The sequence below is a fragment of the Aethalodelphis obliquidens genome, unplaced genomic scaffold (genome assembly GCF_003676395.1).
Source record: "Aethalodelphis obliquidens isolate GAN/ISIS:26980383/991018 unplaced genomic scaffold, ASM367639v1 scaffold6, whole genome shotgun sequence".
Lineage (NCBI taxonomy): Eukaryota > Metazoa > Chordata > Mammalia > Artiodactyla > Delphinidae > Aethalodelphis > Aethalodelphis obliquidens.
The window spans coordinates 55,819,951-55,837,637 of NW_020837950.1; the positions used below are offsets into that span (position 1 = coordinate 55,819,951).

A 17,687-nucleotide genomic window follows, 5' to 3' on the forward strand; every position below is an offset into this window, starting at 1 on the left:
TTCCAGACCATGGGGGATGGTGGGTGGAACACTGTTATTGAGAAGGAAAGGGAGGGTGCTCTGGGTCTGACTTATTCAGGTTGACTGTCCAAAGCAATTTCACTCACAACTAACGGCTCCACCGTTCACTTCATTTTGCTTGGATAGACACAGCCATAGAGAGCAACTTAAGTGGGTCACTTTTTCTTGGATCCTTTAAGAAGATGCTTTCAACTGGAAAATGTCCAAAACTATTTTGCACAGATGTAGCAATATTCATAGTAGTTGAATATAAGTCTACAACTGAAAAAGGTATCACCCAGGCTGTTTTGCTATGTTCACTTTGCTTTTCTTTATACACGGAAATGTCTTTTCGGTAGAGTCAGGTATGTCATTAAAAATGACCCATATAAAGTGTTATATGTTTGTTCCTGGAATTTTAGCTCAATTCGATACCTTTCAGTTAATGTATTCCTATCTATATGTCCTATGGATACAGTGACCCAAAGATAATTATAATGTACATAGACCACTGTAACTCTGCAAATTAGAGGCTGAGATAAATAGAGGCTCTTTATGTAGACAGTATTATGTGCCAAAATTCCTGAGACAGACATCATTTCTACCAAAAGAGAATATTAGCACTTATTAGAGATATAAGCACTTATTTGTTGCAATGAGAGCTCTTACTTACTGGGTACTTCTGTAGATCCTGCACAGCCCCAGGGCCTGTCGGTAGGCATGGATCCCGTAGGTGGAAATTCCAGCCGTAGTTACTGGTTAGGAAATACATCTGAGGAGAACAATGCTGTTGGTTCATGGGAAGTGGGTGAAATTGGGGAATCACACTGACACTTGTTTTATACAACCACAAGGTTTGGTTAAAATCTTAAGGTTTAGCCTAAGTCTGGCATAATACAAATTCAAGATAGGAGGCCCGTCAATGCAGACTCTGGACCGATACAGATGAAGCTCACGGGCCAAATTTTACTGAAGGTGAAGCTGTAGCTACTTTTCCATGTTGAAGAAATTAGGAACACTTGAAAATGTATGTAGAGTTAACTTTGTGTCTCTGAGTTATCTTCACAGAGTCCTTGCTTAAGAAGAACCAGCCTTTAAGCCATAAAATAAATTTTCTTAAACTGCAGCCAGAGACACTGATGACAAAACTAAAGTCCAGAGAGGAAATTAGGAATTAAGAGAAACAATATTCATTCCTTAAGGCTACTAGAGAACCAATGGACTAGAATGCTCCAATACCCAAGAAGATACTCTACTTTCTCAAAAGAAGGCACAAGTCTTTGACGTAGTTTTCCACTGTTGTGGAAGCAACTGCAAGAAATACCAAGGAAATATATTTCCCAGGTGTTTGTGAGTCTATGAAGAAATCTCTGTTTGCATGAACACACACTGAAGCTTGTGCTACTGTAAAAACGTGTTCTGTAACATGTGCTTTTCATGAGTGTTAGGGTTGAGAGGCCTTGGGGGTACCTAAGCATTAACTCTCCACTGACATTTTAGTTGACAATGAAAAGCATGAGTTGTCCTAGGCCATCTGTACCAGAGTTTGAAAATGCCTTCAATTGGGACCATGAGGACCTGCTGTATTTGGGAATAAATGTGTAAAACTTAAAGTTGGAATTTCAAACACGACAAGAGGTTGGGCTTCCCTGGTGGCACAGTGGTTGAGAGTCCGCCTGCCGATGCAGGGGACACGGGTTCGTGCCCCGGTCCGGGAGGATCCCACATGCTGCGGAGCGGCTGGGCCCGTGAGCCATGGCCGCTGAGCCTGCGCGTCCGGAGCCTGTGCCCCTCAACGGGAGAGGCCACAACAGTGAGAGGCTCGTGTACCAAAAAAAAAAAAAAAAAAAAAAACCACGACAAGAGGGCTGGTGAATTTCAGTAAGGATCAACATACCTGTTTTAATTGCCTTTCTAGTTTTTCTTTCTCCATCTGACCAGCTTTTATCTGTGGACAAAACAAAGGCATTTGTATATCAGAAAGAGCTCAAATGTTCTAAAGCTACTCTTGGCCCAGAGGGCAGTGATCTACTCAGAAATCAAGGGGGTGAAGCACTGATAACAGTCATGCCAACGAAAATAGCTGAGTTTTGGATTTTTCAGACAGGCACTGGTTCTATCTTGAAATTCCCAAATGAAGTTTGGAAAGTTGGATAGTTTAAAATTGTTATTCCAATTTGTTGGGGCCATTATAATTCTCAGTTTTAGGTTGATGTATTTAGTTCTAGCTATAAATATAGATATAGACATAGATATGGATATAGAAACAGCTTCTACTGCTTATTGAATGTAATTGGAATTGGTCAATTGTACAGTCAAAGGCTTCCACAATAAATTTTAAAAGTTGCATATGCACTTAATACATGCCAGTCAGTGATCTAAGTGCTTTACACTTAATAACTCACATTCAATCTTCCCAATACCCCTATGTGATACTTAACATTATTATTCCTGTTTTACAGACGAGGTCACTAAGGCATGAGATGCTGAGTAACTTGTTCAAAGGGACACTGCTACACTTCATGCTTCTCACTATTTGAGGCCCAACCTCATGCAGCAGAGTCACCTATGCTGGGTTCCCCCAACATCTGACACATCTAGGGAAAGCTGGTTTTCTTTGGACTCTTTAGTAATGCTATTGTCCTCCCTATATCCCTATAAAGCAAGGTCAAATGTCCCCTACTGTATGATACCTTTCCAAGTCCTACCTACCAGAATTATTCTCTCCTTTGGTCCTCCCATATAGATAGCATTTTACATTTACTATATGACTTTTTATAGTCTAATGTGTACTATGTACAGTCAGTTCTCATGATTCATGGTAGTTATGCTCTATAAAGTCACTGTGAACACTGAAGTAGCAAACACTGCACCATTCTCCCAGGGAAATGCAGGCTTAGCTTCCTACCAGCTTCTGGTCATGCCATTTTTGTAAATCAATCAATACATAATTTTGTTTTATGTGTGTTCTTTTAAAGACACCTCATTTAGTAAATATTATAGATCCATTAACATGGAACTCATGGCCAATAGCGCTATATTCATCCCTGAATGAAGCTTATCTGACACATGCCTTTTCTCCATTAGGCACATCACAGCCTTCCTGTGCTCAGGAACACTGGACAGCACTTCAGCACTATGCTTGGGGGCCATTTTAAAAAAATGAAATCACCGGGGGCTTTCCTGGTGGTGCAGTGGTTAAGAATCCACCTGCCAATGCAGGAGACACGGGTTCGAGCCCTGGTCCGGGAAGATCCCACATGCCGCAGAGCAACTAAGCCCATGGGCCACAACTACTGAGCCTGTGCTCTAGAGCACATGCTCTGCAACAAGAGAAGCCACCACAATGAGAAGCCCGTGCACCACACCGAAGAGTAGACCCCGCTCGCCACAACTAGAGAAAGCCCGCATGCAGCAACGAAGACCCAACGCAGCCAAAATTAAAATAGAATAAATTTATTAAAAAAAAGTGACATCACCACCAAAAAGCACAAATATGTGAAAAATGTGGCACTATATAGACCATGAAAAGGACACTTTTTACAGTATGAGATCTGAAAGAAGAAGACAGCATCAACTGTTGGACCTCCGCTGGGAACAAGTGTGTCAGGAAGCTCAAGTATTTTGCTGCTCTGTACAAGTTCACAAGTGACCTTAAAGGTGGCATAAGAATTGATTTGGGGGTGACAAATATATTTTAGTGAGTAGGCAAATTCACAAAAATGGAATCTGCAAAAATGATGAGGACAGACTATATATGTCCCCCTCATTATCTTGTGAGTCTTTTAATAGAATGGATCATTTTTTAGTTCCCTCACAGCATATAGCAGAATGCCTTGCAGAAAGAAAGCATCAAAATTAGATTATGAGGCACTGAATGTGGCAGGCTAATTATACAACTAAATGAAACTATTAAAAATTCTCCCTTCCAACAGATTATTTATGAAATACCTGTGAGCCATTACTTGAACTAGATGTTTCTGCATAGATTGTTTTTCACTTAACCCTGAGAACAACTTTGTGAAGTCATGAGGTAGGTATCATTATCTATATTTTACAGGTGAGAATGCTAAGAGAGGTTAAGCAACCTATTTTTAGAGACAGAGGTTTTAGAGTTATAAGAAACATTTTAGAGATCATCTACTCCAACGTTGTCATTTTACAGATGAAGAGAAGAAAGGTTGAATATTTGCCCAAGGTCCTCACTGATTGTCAAAGCAGGCATGAACATCGGGCTTTTATCCTTAAATATCTCCTAAGTATCTTTCACTTCACCACACTGACTGTTTTACCAGTCACTGCCTTAAAATGCCCTTCGTGATAGGAAGAATAAACTCTGGTATGTAAGCAACTAGTGGCAGATCGATTTGACCTAAAAATTCCTTTGGTCAAGTGGTCCGTTTGGACCACTGGTAATACGCTACTCAAATAAGGTAATGCCTATTCTAACATGGCATTTAATCTGCTGTTAATACATTTAACATAGATTGTTAAACCATCTATTACATCCGGTGAATTCTGTCTTCCTTTCACCTGAGCAAATGAGACTTTTGAAGAATGAATGCTTGGATTATCATTATAAAGAAAATTTTGATAGTTTTAGCATATCACTAGGATCCTCCCCTAGTTCATAAGCAGTTATACTGTACTGTAATTAGACAATACATTTATTTTTTGATATCAATCAAAAATTACAGATAACACGGGAATGAAAATGACTGTGAATTATAGTCTATAATGTAAGTATCTGGTTGTGTGTTTCTGGCTGTACTACAGCTTTTATAAAGGCAAGAACATTGCCAGTCTAGACAAATATTTATCATCAATCTGAATTTAATGTAGTAGAATGAATAAAATTAAAATACAGCAGGAACTAAAATGATTTGTGCAGTGACAACTTCAAAAAAATTAAGGCAGCTTTGCATGTAAGGCATACAAATTGAGACAGTGATTTTCTCACCAGGAACGATCAGAACATTTTCTCACCCACCGTTGTAAAAGTATGTTGCATGAATTATTTTCAGAAAAAGCATTGTATTATATTTTTACCGTTATTTTATTCCTTCCAGTTTCTTAGAAAGGAAATGGTTCTGCCAAATAATTCTCCATGTAAAACTAGGGATTTAAAGTTAATCCTTAAAAAAGATGTCAAAGAAGAAACTAAATTTAACTCACAATCTACTTTGTATTAGGAAGAAGGCGATGACAAAGAGTTTAAAATCTCTTCTAAGACTAAGAATCTTAAAGCTACAGAGCTGTCACAGCCTGTCCCACAACAATTCCTTATTTATTGAAAAACACTGCATAATTTTGCAAGTTAAAAATTTCATGGTTCATTGTTTTTTCTTAAGCCAAATTTGTGTTAGCTACATTTCCCTCATTAACATCAATATTTACCCATCATGGCGACTTCCCGAGTCTATGTTTAATAAATTCTATTGCACCTAATTTTAGTATGCTTACATTTAATATTCTATTCTAATAAAGTGGCTAACATTATCTGGCTTCCTTGAGAGCACTCCAGTTACTTTAAATCTGGGAAACCACTGAACAAAATTCTTGGTTTCACTAGGTATATAAATGACATTTAGTATGTATGTTTTTAGAAGACAGGAACATTCCAACATAGCCCTTCAAAGAAAATGATAAGAATTTAGAAACAACTTCACTGTACTAGAGTGTTTTGGCTTTGAATTTGAGTGCTAGGTAGTTCCAACTCCCATTCTACCAAGATAAATATTATGAGAAAAAGATCAAAAGAATTGGATTTTATAAAAGACTTTGGAATCCAATTTCTTGGAAAACTCCTTAATATACTTAAGATGAAAGAAATCTCTAGTCATTTTCATCTCTTTACAAGATTGTTTAAGAATGACTTCATCCCAGGTGCTAATCTCTCAAAAAAGAAAAAAAAAATCCAACAGCAATTAACAGAAGCCAAAATGTCTAGATTTTTAAATGAGAAAATAAAAATAAAATACATACGTGCTGGCAAAGATTATTGGACTTATACCTGAGAATTCAGCCTGTTCAACTGGGTTTGAGAAGTTTGATTAATTTGCTGTAGCTCCTCTTTTTCTTGACTAAGTCTTTCTCGGTCTGATCGCTCCTTTTTGAAGTCTTCTTCGTATATTTGCACCTAGGAAATATTAACTTACTGTTACTGCTAGCTTCCTTTTCTCTTAAGCCATTTAAATGAGTTCCGGAGAGGTGCTATCTGGGTTTGTCCAATCTGAGACATTCCGTCCTCTTTTCATGAATATTTCTTTATGGTGGGGCTCTATCTTGATACATATGACTATAATTTTACCTTTCACTTTGTTTATAATGGCAGTTCTCAACTTTTTTCTCCTTGAGCATATATCAGAAATTCATAAGTAAAGTAATAACATGGATATTTTGAAAATAATTCCCCTCCCCGATTTTTTATTGCATATTCCATTGTTGTGATGAAGCCTTGCTCCTCCCACCCCATCAGTGTTAAGTTTCACTGTTTTGGAGCAAATCATCCATCTCTAAAACAAGGCTTTGGTGTATAAATACTGCTTGAAGTTCTGAAAGACAGTTTACTGACAATAGCTGCTAAGTGAAGCCACTAAATACTGACATGCCAAAGTTTCTAAATATAAATTATAAGTTTAGCACAAGATAGAAATGAAAGGCTGATGTATGTGGGAGAGCAAAGCATGTTTATTGAAAGATATTCACCAGAGTTGGCCTTTATAAGTAATTGTGGGAGTATATCATAAAAAAGAGTAACATTCTAGTGGAATGCCTCTAAAGAGGTACTCCAAATATTCCAGAAAAGTAATCAAAACAAACCCCCCCAAACCAGATTTAATTATTGTTGTTTTAATTGGTGTAGTGTTGGCTGATGGCTTGGAGACTAGAATGTGGAGTTATGAAAACAAATGAAGCTTAAGAAATGAAGCAAAGGATTTCCTCTAAAACCAGATTTAAACTACGACTTACATGGGAACCTAGTAGCTAGATTTCGTCTATTAAAGTTAATGCACATTGCACCACCATCAGCAACAGTGCAACAAATTTTAACTACAGGATTATCAATTTTAAGTCAATAATAATAGAACAAAATGTAATAGGCAAGGGGGGGGAATTAAATATTTTACATGGATCTAGATGCAGATAGACATATTTAATTTCAAGGCTTTATTCACCAGAAGGTTGCAAGGGAACTATACCCAGCCAATCTGATATTTTGTTTTGGGGTGGTTTTTTTTTTTTTTTTTTTAGTTGAGAGCTGAGGTTCAAATCCAGACACAGTTAAACCAATGCTCTGTAAATAATTACCAGAGGCATCTGAAGTGGGAGAAGTCCTTCTGATTAGAACAGATGGACGCTCTTTATCAAACACAACACTGATAGAGATTTCAGCACTTAGATGGCCAAGATTCGAGCTCAGTTTCTTTGTGAATTTAAATCCTTTAGGGTTTCACGCAGCACTTGGTGATGTAATGATTGTGGGTACCCAATTAGAAATGTGCACAGTTAAAATGTGAATGCCGAAAGCTAGCAAAAGGGCCATACAGAAACGAAGGAGACGGATTCTGGTCTACTCTTGGGGTTTATGAGAAGAAGAATACCTGCCATTGTCTGTATCAAATACGACTTAAACCTTTACTGTAAACACGTGTAAGAGCAACTCTCTCGCATGTGGTGTACATTATACGGGAGCACTGAAGATGACTCAGGTGTCTGAACGTAAGCAGTACCTTTTTCAGAGGAATCCTGGCTAGAGCCAGTGGTACTCTAGGGGATGAGAATTTGGCAGTTTTAACACTCTGATTATGCACTTATTCTTTCCATGGGTCTATTTTCAAGCTCTATATTTGATCCTGAATGTAATGAAGCAGATTATTTCAAACTGAGTTGATAGAAGAGAAAATCCAACTTTATGTCAAATGCTCTGAATTTTTTAGATTTATAGATAGGTTACTTCCTATGAAGTAATAACAATAAAGTAAACAACAACAACAATATCACAATTGCTCTATTCTTCCTTGTATTGCATCAGGAATCCTTGTAATTGGCACTTGCTCAGAGCAAAACAGCCAACAAGTCACACCCAGGGGCATCAGAAAATAATACTTCCCGGCTCTTTGTTCTATGTCACCCTATCCCCTGCCCCTGCCATTGCTAACATATTTCTGACAATGTGTGCTTCTGGGATTGGAATTCCTATATTTCCTGTACTTATCAGTATCACTATGAACTGTTCCAGCCCTTTGCTTATATTAGTTTATTTAACCTCTTACAGGAAGAGATGTGATATGCATGGGTGGCTCCTCAGCTAAGCCAGCTCCAGCTGGGTGAACTCAAATTAGCCTCCAGTAGTTTAGGCAGTGCTATAACCCCACAGCCCTGTGTTGCTGGTGCATGCAGAAGCTTAGAGAGAGCATCCTTTACTCTTGCTGTGCACTTGGAAACAGTGAGTGAAGCTGGGTGAGTTAGGAGGAAGAAACCATTGTACATCAGGAAATTCCTAGGTAGTGCCATCTGTATACAGGGATAGATGAACAGACCTGGCTCTTCAGTGACTATGACCAGTGCAGAGTATTCCCTTTAAAACTGCCCTCATTGTTCAAAAGCCCAGAGGCCTGCAGCTACAGAATAAGAGCCCGGCTGCTACCATTTTCTGAAAAGGTCCAGAGTTTGGGTTAATAGTGTCTTCAAAATAAATCATGTCTACATGAAACCCTCTAGACCCAGTGCTAATAGAATTTCACTAAAAGGTTAATTAGCATGCCCCCTTTTTTTTTTTTTTTGTGGTACGCGGGCCTCTCACTGTTGTGACCTCTCCCGTTGTGGAGCACAGGCTCCGAACGCGCAGGCTCAGGGGCCATGGCTCACGGGCCCAGCCGCTCCGCGGCATGTGGGATCTTCCCGGACCAGGGCACGAACCAGTGTCCCCTGCATCGGCAGGCGGACTCTCAACCACTGCGCCACCAGGGAAGCCCCACATGCCCCCTTTTTAAGTGTATAATCTTGGGCGAGCCACTTAATCCATCTGAAACTCAATTTTCTCTTTTTTTTTTTCTCTTTTTTTTCTCTAGAGTTGGACTAGCTGATCTATATTTTCCCATAAAGCTTTAAAATTAGGTAATTCTAATTAAAATACATGCAAAAACCTTTGACATGTTTTGAATAGGAGGACTTCCGGAAATGGCTAAAGCAGCATGAACAATGGGCCCTAAGTTCTCCACGTGACCGCTCCACTTTCAACTTCTCACCTGCTGTTTGAGAACTTCCATTTCTGTCCTCATCTCCTCATGGCTGCACTCCATTTCAGACTTCCGCAAACAATCCTCAGGAGATGAAGAACACTCCATTTTCAAGGCATCCTGAAGAGCCTGTGTTATAAGATAAGCACACTGTTGACCTGAGAGTTGCCACATCACATGAATTTCTCTACAATTCCTACAGTCATCTCAAGTGCACTCATAAGGTAGAATTTCATTTTTAATGCTACCTTCATCACTGAGTGACTTTCTTCATATATGCATTTTTTTTTTCAGAATCTCCATCTTTTCTCCATGATGGTGCTTATGTTATTCAACTCTCATTGTTACTTGAGAAGGCTTTGGTATTAGAGATCCTTCCACCTAGCCGACCATGAGTGGAAAACAGATACATAGCCTTTCTCTAGAGTCTGCTTCAGTCAAATATATGCTCTATCAATAAGGCTCGAACTTCAGGGAGCATCAGAATCACCTGGAGAGGTAGCAAACATGCCCACGCCTGGGCATTGCCTCCAAGGATCCTGAATCAGTATATCTGGAAGCAGGGCCTGAGAATCTGCATTCCTCAAAAGCAGCCGTTCCTGCTCTCAGATGACATTTAAAAAAATATATCTTCATTGAAGCATAATTGCTTTACAATGGTGTGTTAGTTTCTGCTTATAACAAAGTGAATCCGCTACACATATACATATATCTCCATCAGATGACATTTTGAATGATATATTTCTGCTATATAACCATGTCCCTTACAGGAGAGAGGGAAACTCACATAAATGGGAACCCAGGCAGATTCATTATCCATTGTTGTACGGTTCTGCTCTGTACTCCTTTAGCATGACGTGCCTTGGCCTAGACACAGTCATAATTATTCTCCAATAAAATACCCACTAACCCACTAGAGGGTGGAGAGAGTGCTCTGCTTTCTTGACATGCAGTACAACTTGGTGTTTTCACCGTGGGGTGAGGAAGTGAAGCAAATAAGAGACACTTAGATTTGCCAACCAGATCATCATCCTTACTCATAATTCCATGGCACTCTTACAAATACTTTACTTTTTCAGATTATATGAAAGACACTGTCTCTATTCTGAAGACTTTGGGCTCATGATGAGTTAAATAAAACGGCCGCCAAAAACTGTGACAGAACATACCTCATCCTGTTGTGGTTTCAGAGCCCACACACAATGTGACTACTTGCTCATTATCAAATGAGGCCTCTATACAAATAGAAAGGTTCACTTCCAAAGCTCCAAGACTTTACTGCCTCTATATTTCTTTAGTAGCTTCGATGGTGTTCATTTGATGATTCTATTAGTAACTCACTTCCCTGCATTACTACACAATATGGTCATAAGGATAGAAAAGAAAAGCAAATTTAAGGTCTTAAATAGGCATAGTTAAGATTAGAAGTTTCCTAATAGAATGTCTTATAGTCTAGCCTGATGTAAATATCATTTTTCAGGAAGTTGTAAGAAAAACAAGAACTTTTTTCTTCCTCCAAGAATTATTAGACAACAGAAGTTGTTTAATAATTTATGTTTTGTTAGAATTTATTGCTAAGCTACATAGTTCTAAGAATTATCATAATAGTTATATTTTTAAAACATGTGTCACTAGTAATAGAATCTAGGGTGGGGTAAACCAAGTGAGTCAAGATAATCAAATATGCTGGTTCTATATCCTACAGCTATGAATAGACTACTTTTGTAGGTTTTGTAATATCTGAATTTTCTGATCTACCTTTCATGCTATTCAGACTTCTAGAAATTTTGCAAATGAGTCATAAACGAAAGGCGAGTCTAGTAGACATTTATTCCATCTTGGGGTTTTCCAGCTTCCTTGAACAAACACCTGTAACCTACTCTAGAGCAGCAGTTTACCATAAGCACAGATACACTAAACAGATCTACCCATCTCACAATGGCAAGATGTCAGACACATCAGTTTTGCCCATGGGTGGCCCTGGTTGACTAGCCTCAGGTAATTTCTCTCACTTTGATCAAACATCTGGCTTCTCTGTCAAGAACCTGATGAAAACAATGCCCTTAGGTATCTCCCTCAAAGCAAATAAGTAAAATTCAGTACACAGAGTTGTGTGAACTTCTGAAAACCATATGTTAATTGCTAAGGTGACATGCTACCAATTTCTGCTGAGACCGGGTCAGCAGGCAGTGGGTGTGTGCAAGCGGGGTGGACCCCAAATTTCCACGCTGTAATGAATGGTGCACACAATTAGCTACCCCAATCATCATTTTGAGTAACTTCTATTTATTACAGTGGTAAAAGAGAACAGAAGAAAAATCTATACTGTAAAATAATAATTTCTTACATTTCATTAGACACTAATACTAAATGAGAAAAAACCTAAATGAGAAAAAAATCTCTTTGCACTAAATGAGAAAAAATGAGAAAAAAAATCTCTTTATAGCTCATCACTTTCTATCTATGTTTTTAAAGTGACAGTTGAAGGTATAGATGTGTGAGATGAAACCTTTTCTGGCTTGAAGTACCTTTTATTTTTTCTTACTACTCATAAGTAATGTGTTACGCCTATTAAAACATGAATCTCAGGGCCAAAATTGGCTACTGAACATATTATGTACCAGCAAATTACATTAATTAGTTACTTCATCCATTCATCCAGTCAACAAGTATTTAAGAACATACTATGAGCAAGGCCCTGTTCTAGGCACTTGGAATGTAGCAGTGAACAAAATAGAGAAACTCAGGGCCCCATTATGACTGTTGTCTTTGTGAGTCCCTTCCTCCAAATAAATACGTAGAAAAATTATATATTATAATTGCATTCTTACAAAGATGAATATGTTAATATGAAAATATATTTTCAACCTCATACTTTAGTTTTTTTCCTCTGACTTTAAGAGAAATTAAGCATATTAATGGGCCACTATAAGTATTGTGGGCCCTCAATACTGTGTCCACCTTGCCTAGGAGAGAAATCTGCCCTGCAAATATCCTGCCCACATGGAGCTTACAATCAAGACTGGGGACAGGAAACAATTAAGATGATAAATATGAGACATTATGCATATACTAGAATGCAATGAATTCCAAGGAAATATTAAAACAGGAATATTAGAAGTGGAGTATGTAATTTTAATTAAGATAACCAGAAAAATCCTCTTTGAGAAGATGACAAGCTCTGAATTTTACTCAAATTAATTTTTCTCATTGAGATTTTATGATTATAATCGTGATTTTTAAAGTTTTTACTAATTAAAAAAGATTTTCTATAAACACACCTACACAAAAATGAGGGTTATACATGGGTTTGAGTAAAAAACAGAGTTCTCGGCTGTTTTAATTTCTACAGGCTTTATATCTTTGTGCCTACATTTATAGAAATAGAGAACAGAAGAAAACTGATAAGTAATAACATATCAAAAACGGGAGAGATTTCAAATATAATCTCAATTAATGTCAGTTCCTCTAATTCATTTGCGAAGGATTTCCAGCAGTGATTAAGACAGAAAATTCATTTGCCCTGAACTTGTATCTCTGAACGTTGTTTTTCTCTCTTAAACGACAGAGAAGTACGTGGTTTACGAAGTCAATCTCCAGTTTTTCATTTTCTCCTGAATAATAACTTGCCCCATAAACAGATCAAACATAGCATCACATTTGTAAAGCACCCTATCAACCACACAGGCATATAGTTAACGCTTTGGGGATATTTAAGTTACCCCTCTGAACACTACTTAACTACAAGATGGCACACGGTCCCAAAGGCAAGCACTGAGCACGTGTTTAAGGCCAGTCAACCACCTACTCTTTTTTTAGAAGATAATTTCTGTTACTTTGGTCAAGAAATATCTAGCTTGAGAGATGACTATCTCAACTCAACCATGTATTACTACGTATTACTACGGTCCACATACGATGTGGCTCTTGGAAAAGTCAACAGCAAAGGATTTAATTTTTTTCCCTGAACAAGTCAGCAATCCCTCCCCCCAAGAAAATTAAGGTTTAGTCCATTAAAACAACACACACACACACACACACACACACACACACACACTCACTTACATGTCATCCTTTTGCAGCAATTCACAGGTAGCTCCTTTGAATAGTTGTTGGAGCAAAGGCATTAAATCACCAGCATTTTCTTAATAGACCTACACACTACTCCCCAGCCCCCCATTAAAGGTGAGTTTTAGGCTTATTCTCAGGAAGGCCGCCATCTCATTTTTGGATTTGGCATTTAGTTTGCTTCCATATAGTCTGTATTACACTCAGGAGCTCCACAGTGATGATTTTAAAGAGCAGCCTGTTTTCCTCAGGAAACTTTCGCGGTTGACCAAGAGATAACGCTACTATTCGCAAACACCCACTTGCTTTATGTGGTTCTTTGATCTACCAAAAAAAAAAGTTCTTACTCTCTTCTATACTTTCTCCTTATCTCTTCTTTAATGACAATTCTTTGCAGAGACATGAATTCCCCCCAAAATTCTTAGCCAAGTATGGCTGAACGAAGCAGATAGGAGTGATTTATGCAATTACAGAGACCTCCGTGCAAGCCCCCGAGACGAGCCGCATTGCAGTGTGGATTTTGCTGTGAGCCTCAGCCCAGAAAGTGCTCTTTATACAGAAACCTCTCATCTCTCCAGCTTCACCTGGCCTGATACCTTATTGAGGCGTTTTATTTCACATTCAAAGTGTTGCTTCTTCTGGCTTGCGAGAGCAATTTTTTCCTTCAAAAGCGTATTCTCTCTCTTCAATTCATGTAATTCTTCATTTAGGCTCTCCTTTTCCTTCTGAAGTAGAAAGCAAGAAAACAAATTCAAAATCAATAAAATTCAGATGAGATGATATTGTAGGAATACTTCTGAAATAAAAAACAAACAAAAAACAGGACCTGCTAGATTTTCACTTAACATTCCATTCGAGCAATAATCTCTGGGTGGAGGTCAGGACTAGGATAGAAGAAATCTTTGTGTTATCCTTACTGCTACTACGTTTTGCGACCCCAGAACAAGCTATCAAAATCCCCACTCCTCACTTTCAAGGGTCAAATGGGTCTGCAGAAAAAGCTACTTGCTCTTACAAGGTGATGAAAGAGTGACTCACTAAAAATAACTGAAAGTTCTAATATGCAAAGTGTCATTGCAACAAAAAATACCAAATATCTCAAAGCCCAATCCTGCATCATTCAGGACTGGTGAGAGACAAAGAAGAGGATAAAAGATAAAACCTCAGGCAATAAGACATTTCACCACAGATAATTATTCAGAGCACTGTATTGTTCTGATGATTACTTTTAAAAGGTAGAGATGAGCTAGTCCAACTGCCATCACTCCTCCACTTTTCAGATCACCTTCAAGGAATCCAGTGTTTTAAGTAACTGAAGCAAGGTCGGTGGCTTAGACAATAACAGGATTCAGACAACATCTGCCTCCTATCTCTTAATTTTATATTCTGGACAGTAAACTTTTCGTGGAGTGAATTGAATTTTTAACGAGACTGCAGTTTTAACCCAGTAAAATAAGCATTCTGGAATTTAGGTAAATCAAGATGAGGAAATAGCTAAGATATACGTTAAAGTATATTATTTTAATAGCTAATATTTCCCATCACAATGATTAAAGAAATCTACTTTAGGTGAGTCGTTTTCTTTAAAAGTGAAAACACTTCTCTTTGCCTTTGTTTAAACAGAATAGGTCCATGTGTACAACAGAAAATTTAGCAATCTTTTTCTAACTCAGCATAGTTTAAGAGAAAATTATTTCCACAAGAAAATGGTCCCAACTGCATAGGGAAGAAGTTACCATGATTCCTGTGCTGCATGTAAATGGAACCGAAAGGGACTCTTACGTGGCAGAAAGGGAGTTGCTAAGCAAGGAAGGGAACCTGAACTGATGATGTCTGCACTGATTGGTGACATTGCCTTAAGATTTATGCATGTTTTAAAATACAGCTGCTGCATCACAATATTAGTCACAAGACTTCACCTGAGAAAATCTACCCTTCTCGTTCTTTCCTAACATGCCTGAAAAAAATGAGAGGCCATTAGAGCTCAAGGGCCTCCTCCCATTTTCTACAAATCCATGTAGTCCCATAACTAGAAGTAAAACCGGGAATCTATTTTAAGAGAGGCCATCACCTCAATGGCCACCTTCTAGTTCTCAGGAGGATTAAAGGGGCCTTCCAATCTGGAGACTGGGCTCAAGTCCTATTTTTCCATGTGCTACATTATTGACATTAAGTCATCTAAGCCCTACGTCTCAGCCTTCTCATCTTTAAAACGGCAAAAATAAGAGTTTCCTCACAGATGGGCTGAGGATGTTAAATGAGACGATGAGGGTGAGATACTTTTCAAAAGTGTTATATTTTTAAGATGACAAAGGTAATACTTATTTGTAAAGCTCTCTGTAAGCTGAAAAGCAGCTGTACAAATACAAGGAATTGTCATATTATCAACACTGGTAATAAAAATGATTAGTATGAGTAAAAGCAAAAACGCAAAATGAATTTTCTCCTAGGCTGCAACGTCCGAGAAAGATACCCCAAAGCCCTGGCTCAGTTCTGCCCGCGGGTGGAGCCGGGCAAATTAAGGTCTGCCTGTTTGCGCGACACAGAAGGAAGTGAGCCGGCCCCTCCCGCCCTCTGATTCTAGAGAAGTGGCCCCTATTTTTGGCTTTGGGGACTTGCGTAACCCGTACACCCTTGCCCATCGGTCACCGCTCTGCAGAGGGTTGATTTGAATAAACGGTTGGTTCTCAACCGTCTGGAGGCAGGGCCCCCCCGCCTTCCCCCTACCGCGCGCTCCTGGGGGCAGGGAGGTCGCTCCCCGAGCCCCGCCCACCTCCTCGCGCTGCTGCAGGTCGCTCTCCCTCTGGCTCTGCTGCAGCTCCTTCTCCAGCGTGCCTAGGAAGCTTTCTGCGGTGTCCAGTTTCGTTTTCAGCTCTGCGACCTGAAGAAGTGGTTCACAGACAGCTGCAGACACCTCGCCTGAAGCCCACAACCCCCTGGATTTATTCCCAGCCTAAGCACCCGGGGACAGAACTGGCTCAGTCTTGGGCATCCCCTAGGGAGTGGCTCTTCTTCCCACCGCCCCAAACCAAGATCGGGTCTTTTGCTTTTAAAAAGAAGTTTCCTCTACAAGAGAAAAAAGCAAACACCAAAACGGCCTCCAGCCTCCTTTCTCTAGACCACACCACTTTCGAGGAAATAAACCCATAGACCTTAAGGGAGCCTTCTAGGCTTGTCATTCTATTCTCAGGTCGCAAGGTGTGCCTCATCTGATCTGAAAAGGACAGCGAAGGATAGGGGATAAGTGAATATACCTACCTTGCCGAAAAACAGATGTGACCTTTAACTCATCAGTAACCTGCAGCATTTGACCTGCTACTAAATGCCAAATTAGTCATCTGAGTGACAAGGGTCCAGAAAAGCCTTAGGGACAGGCGCTTCATCAAAGATGGGAACTGTGACCATTGTTAACCCTGGGTCTTCATGCAGCTGCAAGCCGTTCAGGAAGGCAGCTTAAACAATTTTCTCTGGGATCATGTGCTTTAAAATTTGGAGATCCCAAAGCTGTCCAGACCAAATATTATAAGGTGGCTTGACCATGGCTTGGTGTAGTGAAACGTTACCCTGCTCTTTCCAAATTTAATACTCTGAGTATCAAAATGAGGAAGAAAAGAGCAATACTAATGTACTTCTCATGTGTGGTCAAGTTTCTTGACTCTGAATTATTTTGGGGAGTTTACCTTCTCTTTCCTCTCTTTTAGAACATGGAATGGTTTTAAATTATAAACTGACTTTTACCCTTTAAAATATATTTCCTCCAAAAAAAATTCTTTCTCACCAAAGCAAAAGTTTCTTGACAGAGAACATGCTTTGGAGAGAAGAAGGGATTCCCCACTTCCCCTCACACGCTGTTAACACTGCTTGTCTCTTTTTCTGTGGAAAACAGCTTATGCTATAAAGAATTAGAGAAGTAGCCTTGCACAAAAAAGTATGAACTTTAAGCCATTTCTCACCTCACATATAACCTTGTGTTTTTATGGCTGCTAGTAACAAAGCCGAGGCCAGGAGGCTGTTATGATAAATGTGGGCAAGAGCTCTAGAGACGGCACTGGGGGCTATATTTAGTACCTTTCTTCTGCCATGCTTAAGACAATTCACTGACACGTTCCTTCGTTCATTAATCTTCAGTACCAAGAGGCCAATAATGCACTCAGCACCCTCCCCTTCATCATTTTACAACAGACAGCTGGCTACCCACAAATCTCCTGTAGTTGAAATCAATGAGAATCTTCACATACTTGTCTCCCCGAGATTACCGATTTAAAGCAAATACCAAACAGAGAGGTGTTTACCTTTCTTTCATATAACTCTTTCATGCTTCTAAATTGCTGATCCCATTGCTGGTTAACTTCCAGGAGCTGAAATTATTAAAGTTTG

At 39.1% G+C, this 17,687-nt stretch overlaps 1 protein-coding gene across 1 annotated transcript in view; it reads right to left on the reverse strand.

Moving 5' to 3' along the window:
• Nucleotides 1–17,687, reverse strand: part of TNIP3 (TNFAIP3 interacting protein 3) — a 59,407-nt gene that overhangs the window by 13,994 nt on the left and 27,726 nt on the right. Inside the window, exons 4-10 of the mRNA XM_027103621.1 lie at nucleotides 17,603–17,668; nucleotides 16,084–16,191; nucleotides 13,907–14,035; nucleotides 9,252–9,371; nucleotides 6,014–6,139; nucleotides 1,898–1,948; nucleotides 674–772 (exon numbers count right to left, since the gene is read on the reverse strand). Coding sequence (XP_026959422.1) covers nucleotides 674–772; nucleotides 1,898–1,948; nucleotides 6,014–6,139; nucleotides 9,252–9,371; nucleotides 13,907–14,035; nucleotides 16,084–16,191; nucleotides 17,603–17,668 — 699 coding nt within the window. The remainder of the gene's footprint in view (nucleotides 1–673; nucleotides 773–1,897; nucleotides 1,949–6,013; nucleotides 6,140–9,251; nucleotides 9,372–13,906; nucleotides 14,036–16,083; nucleotides 16,192–17,602; nucleotides 17,669–17,687) is intronic.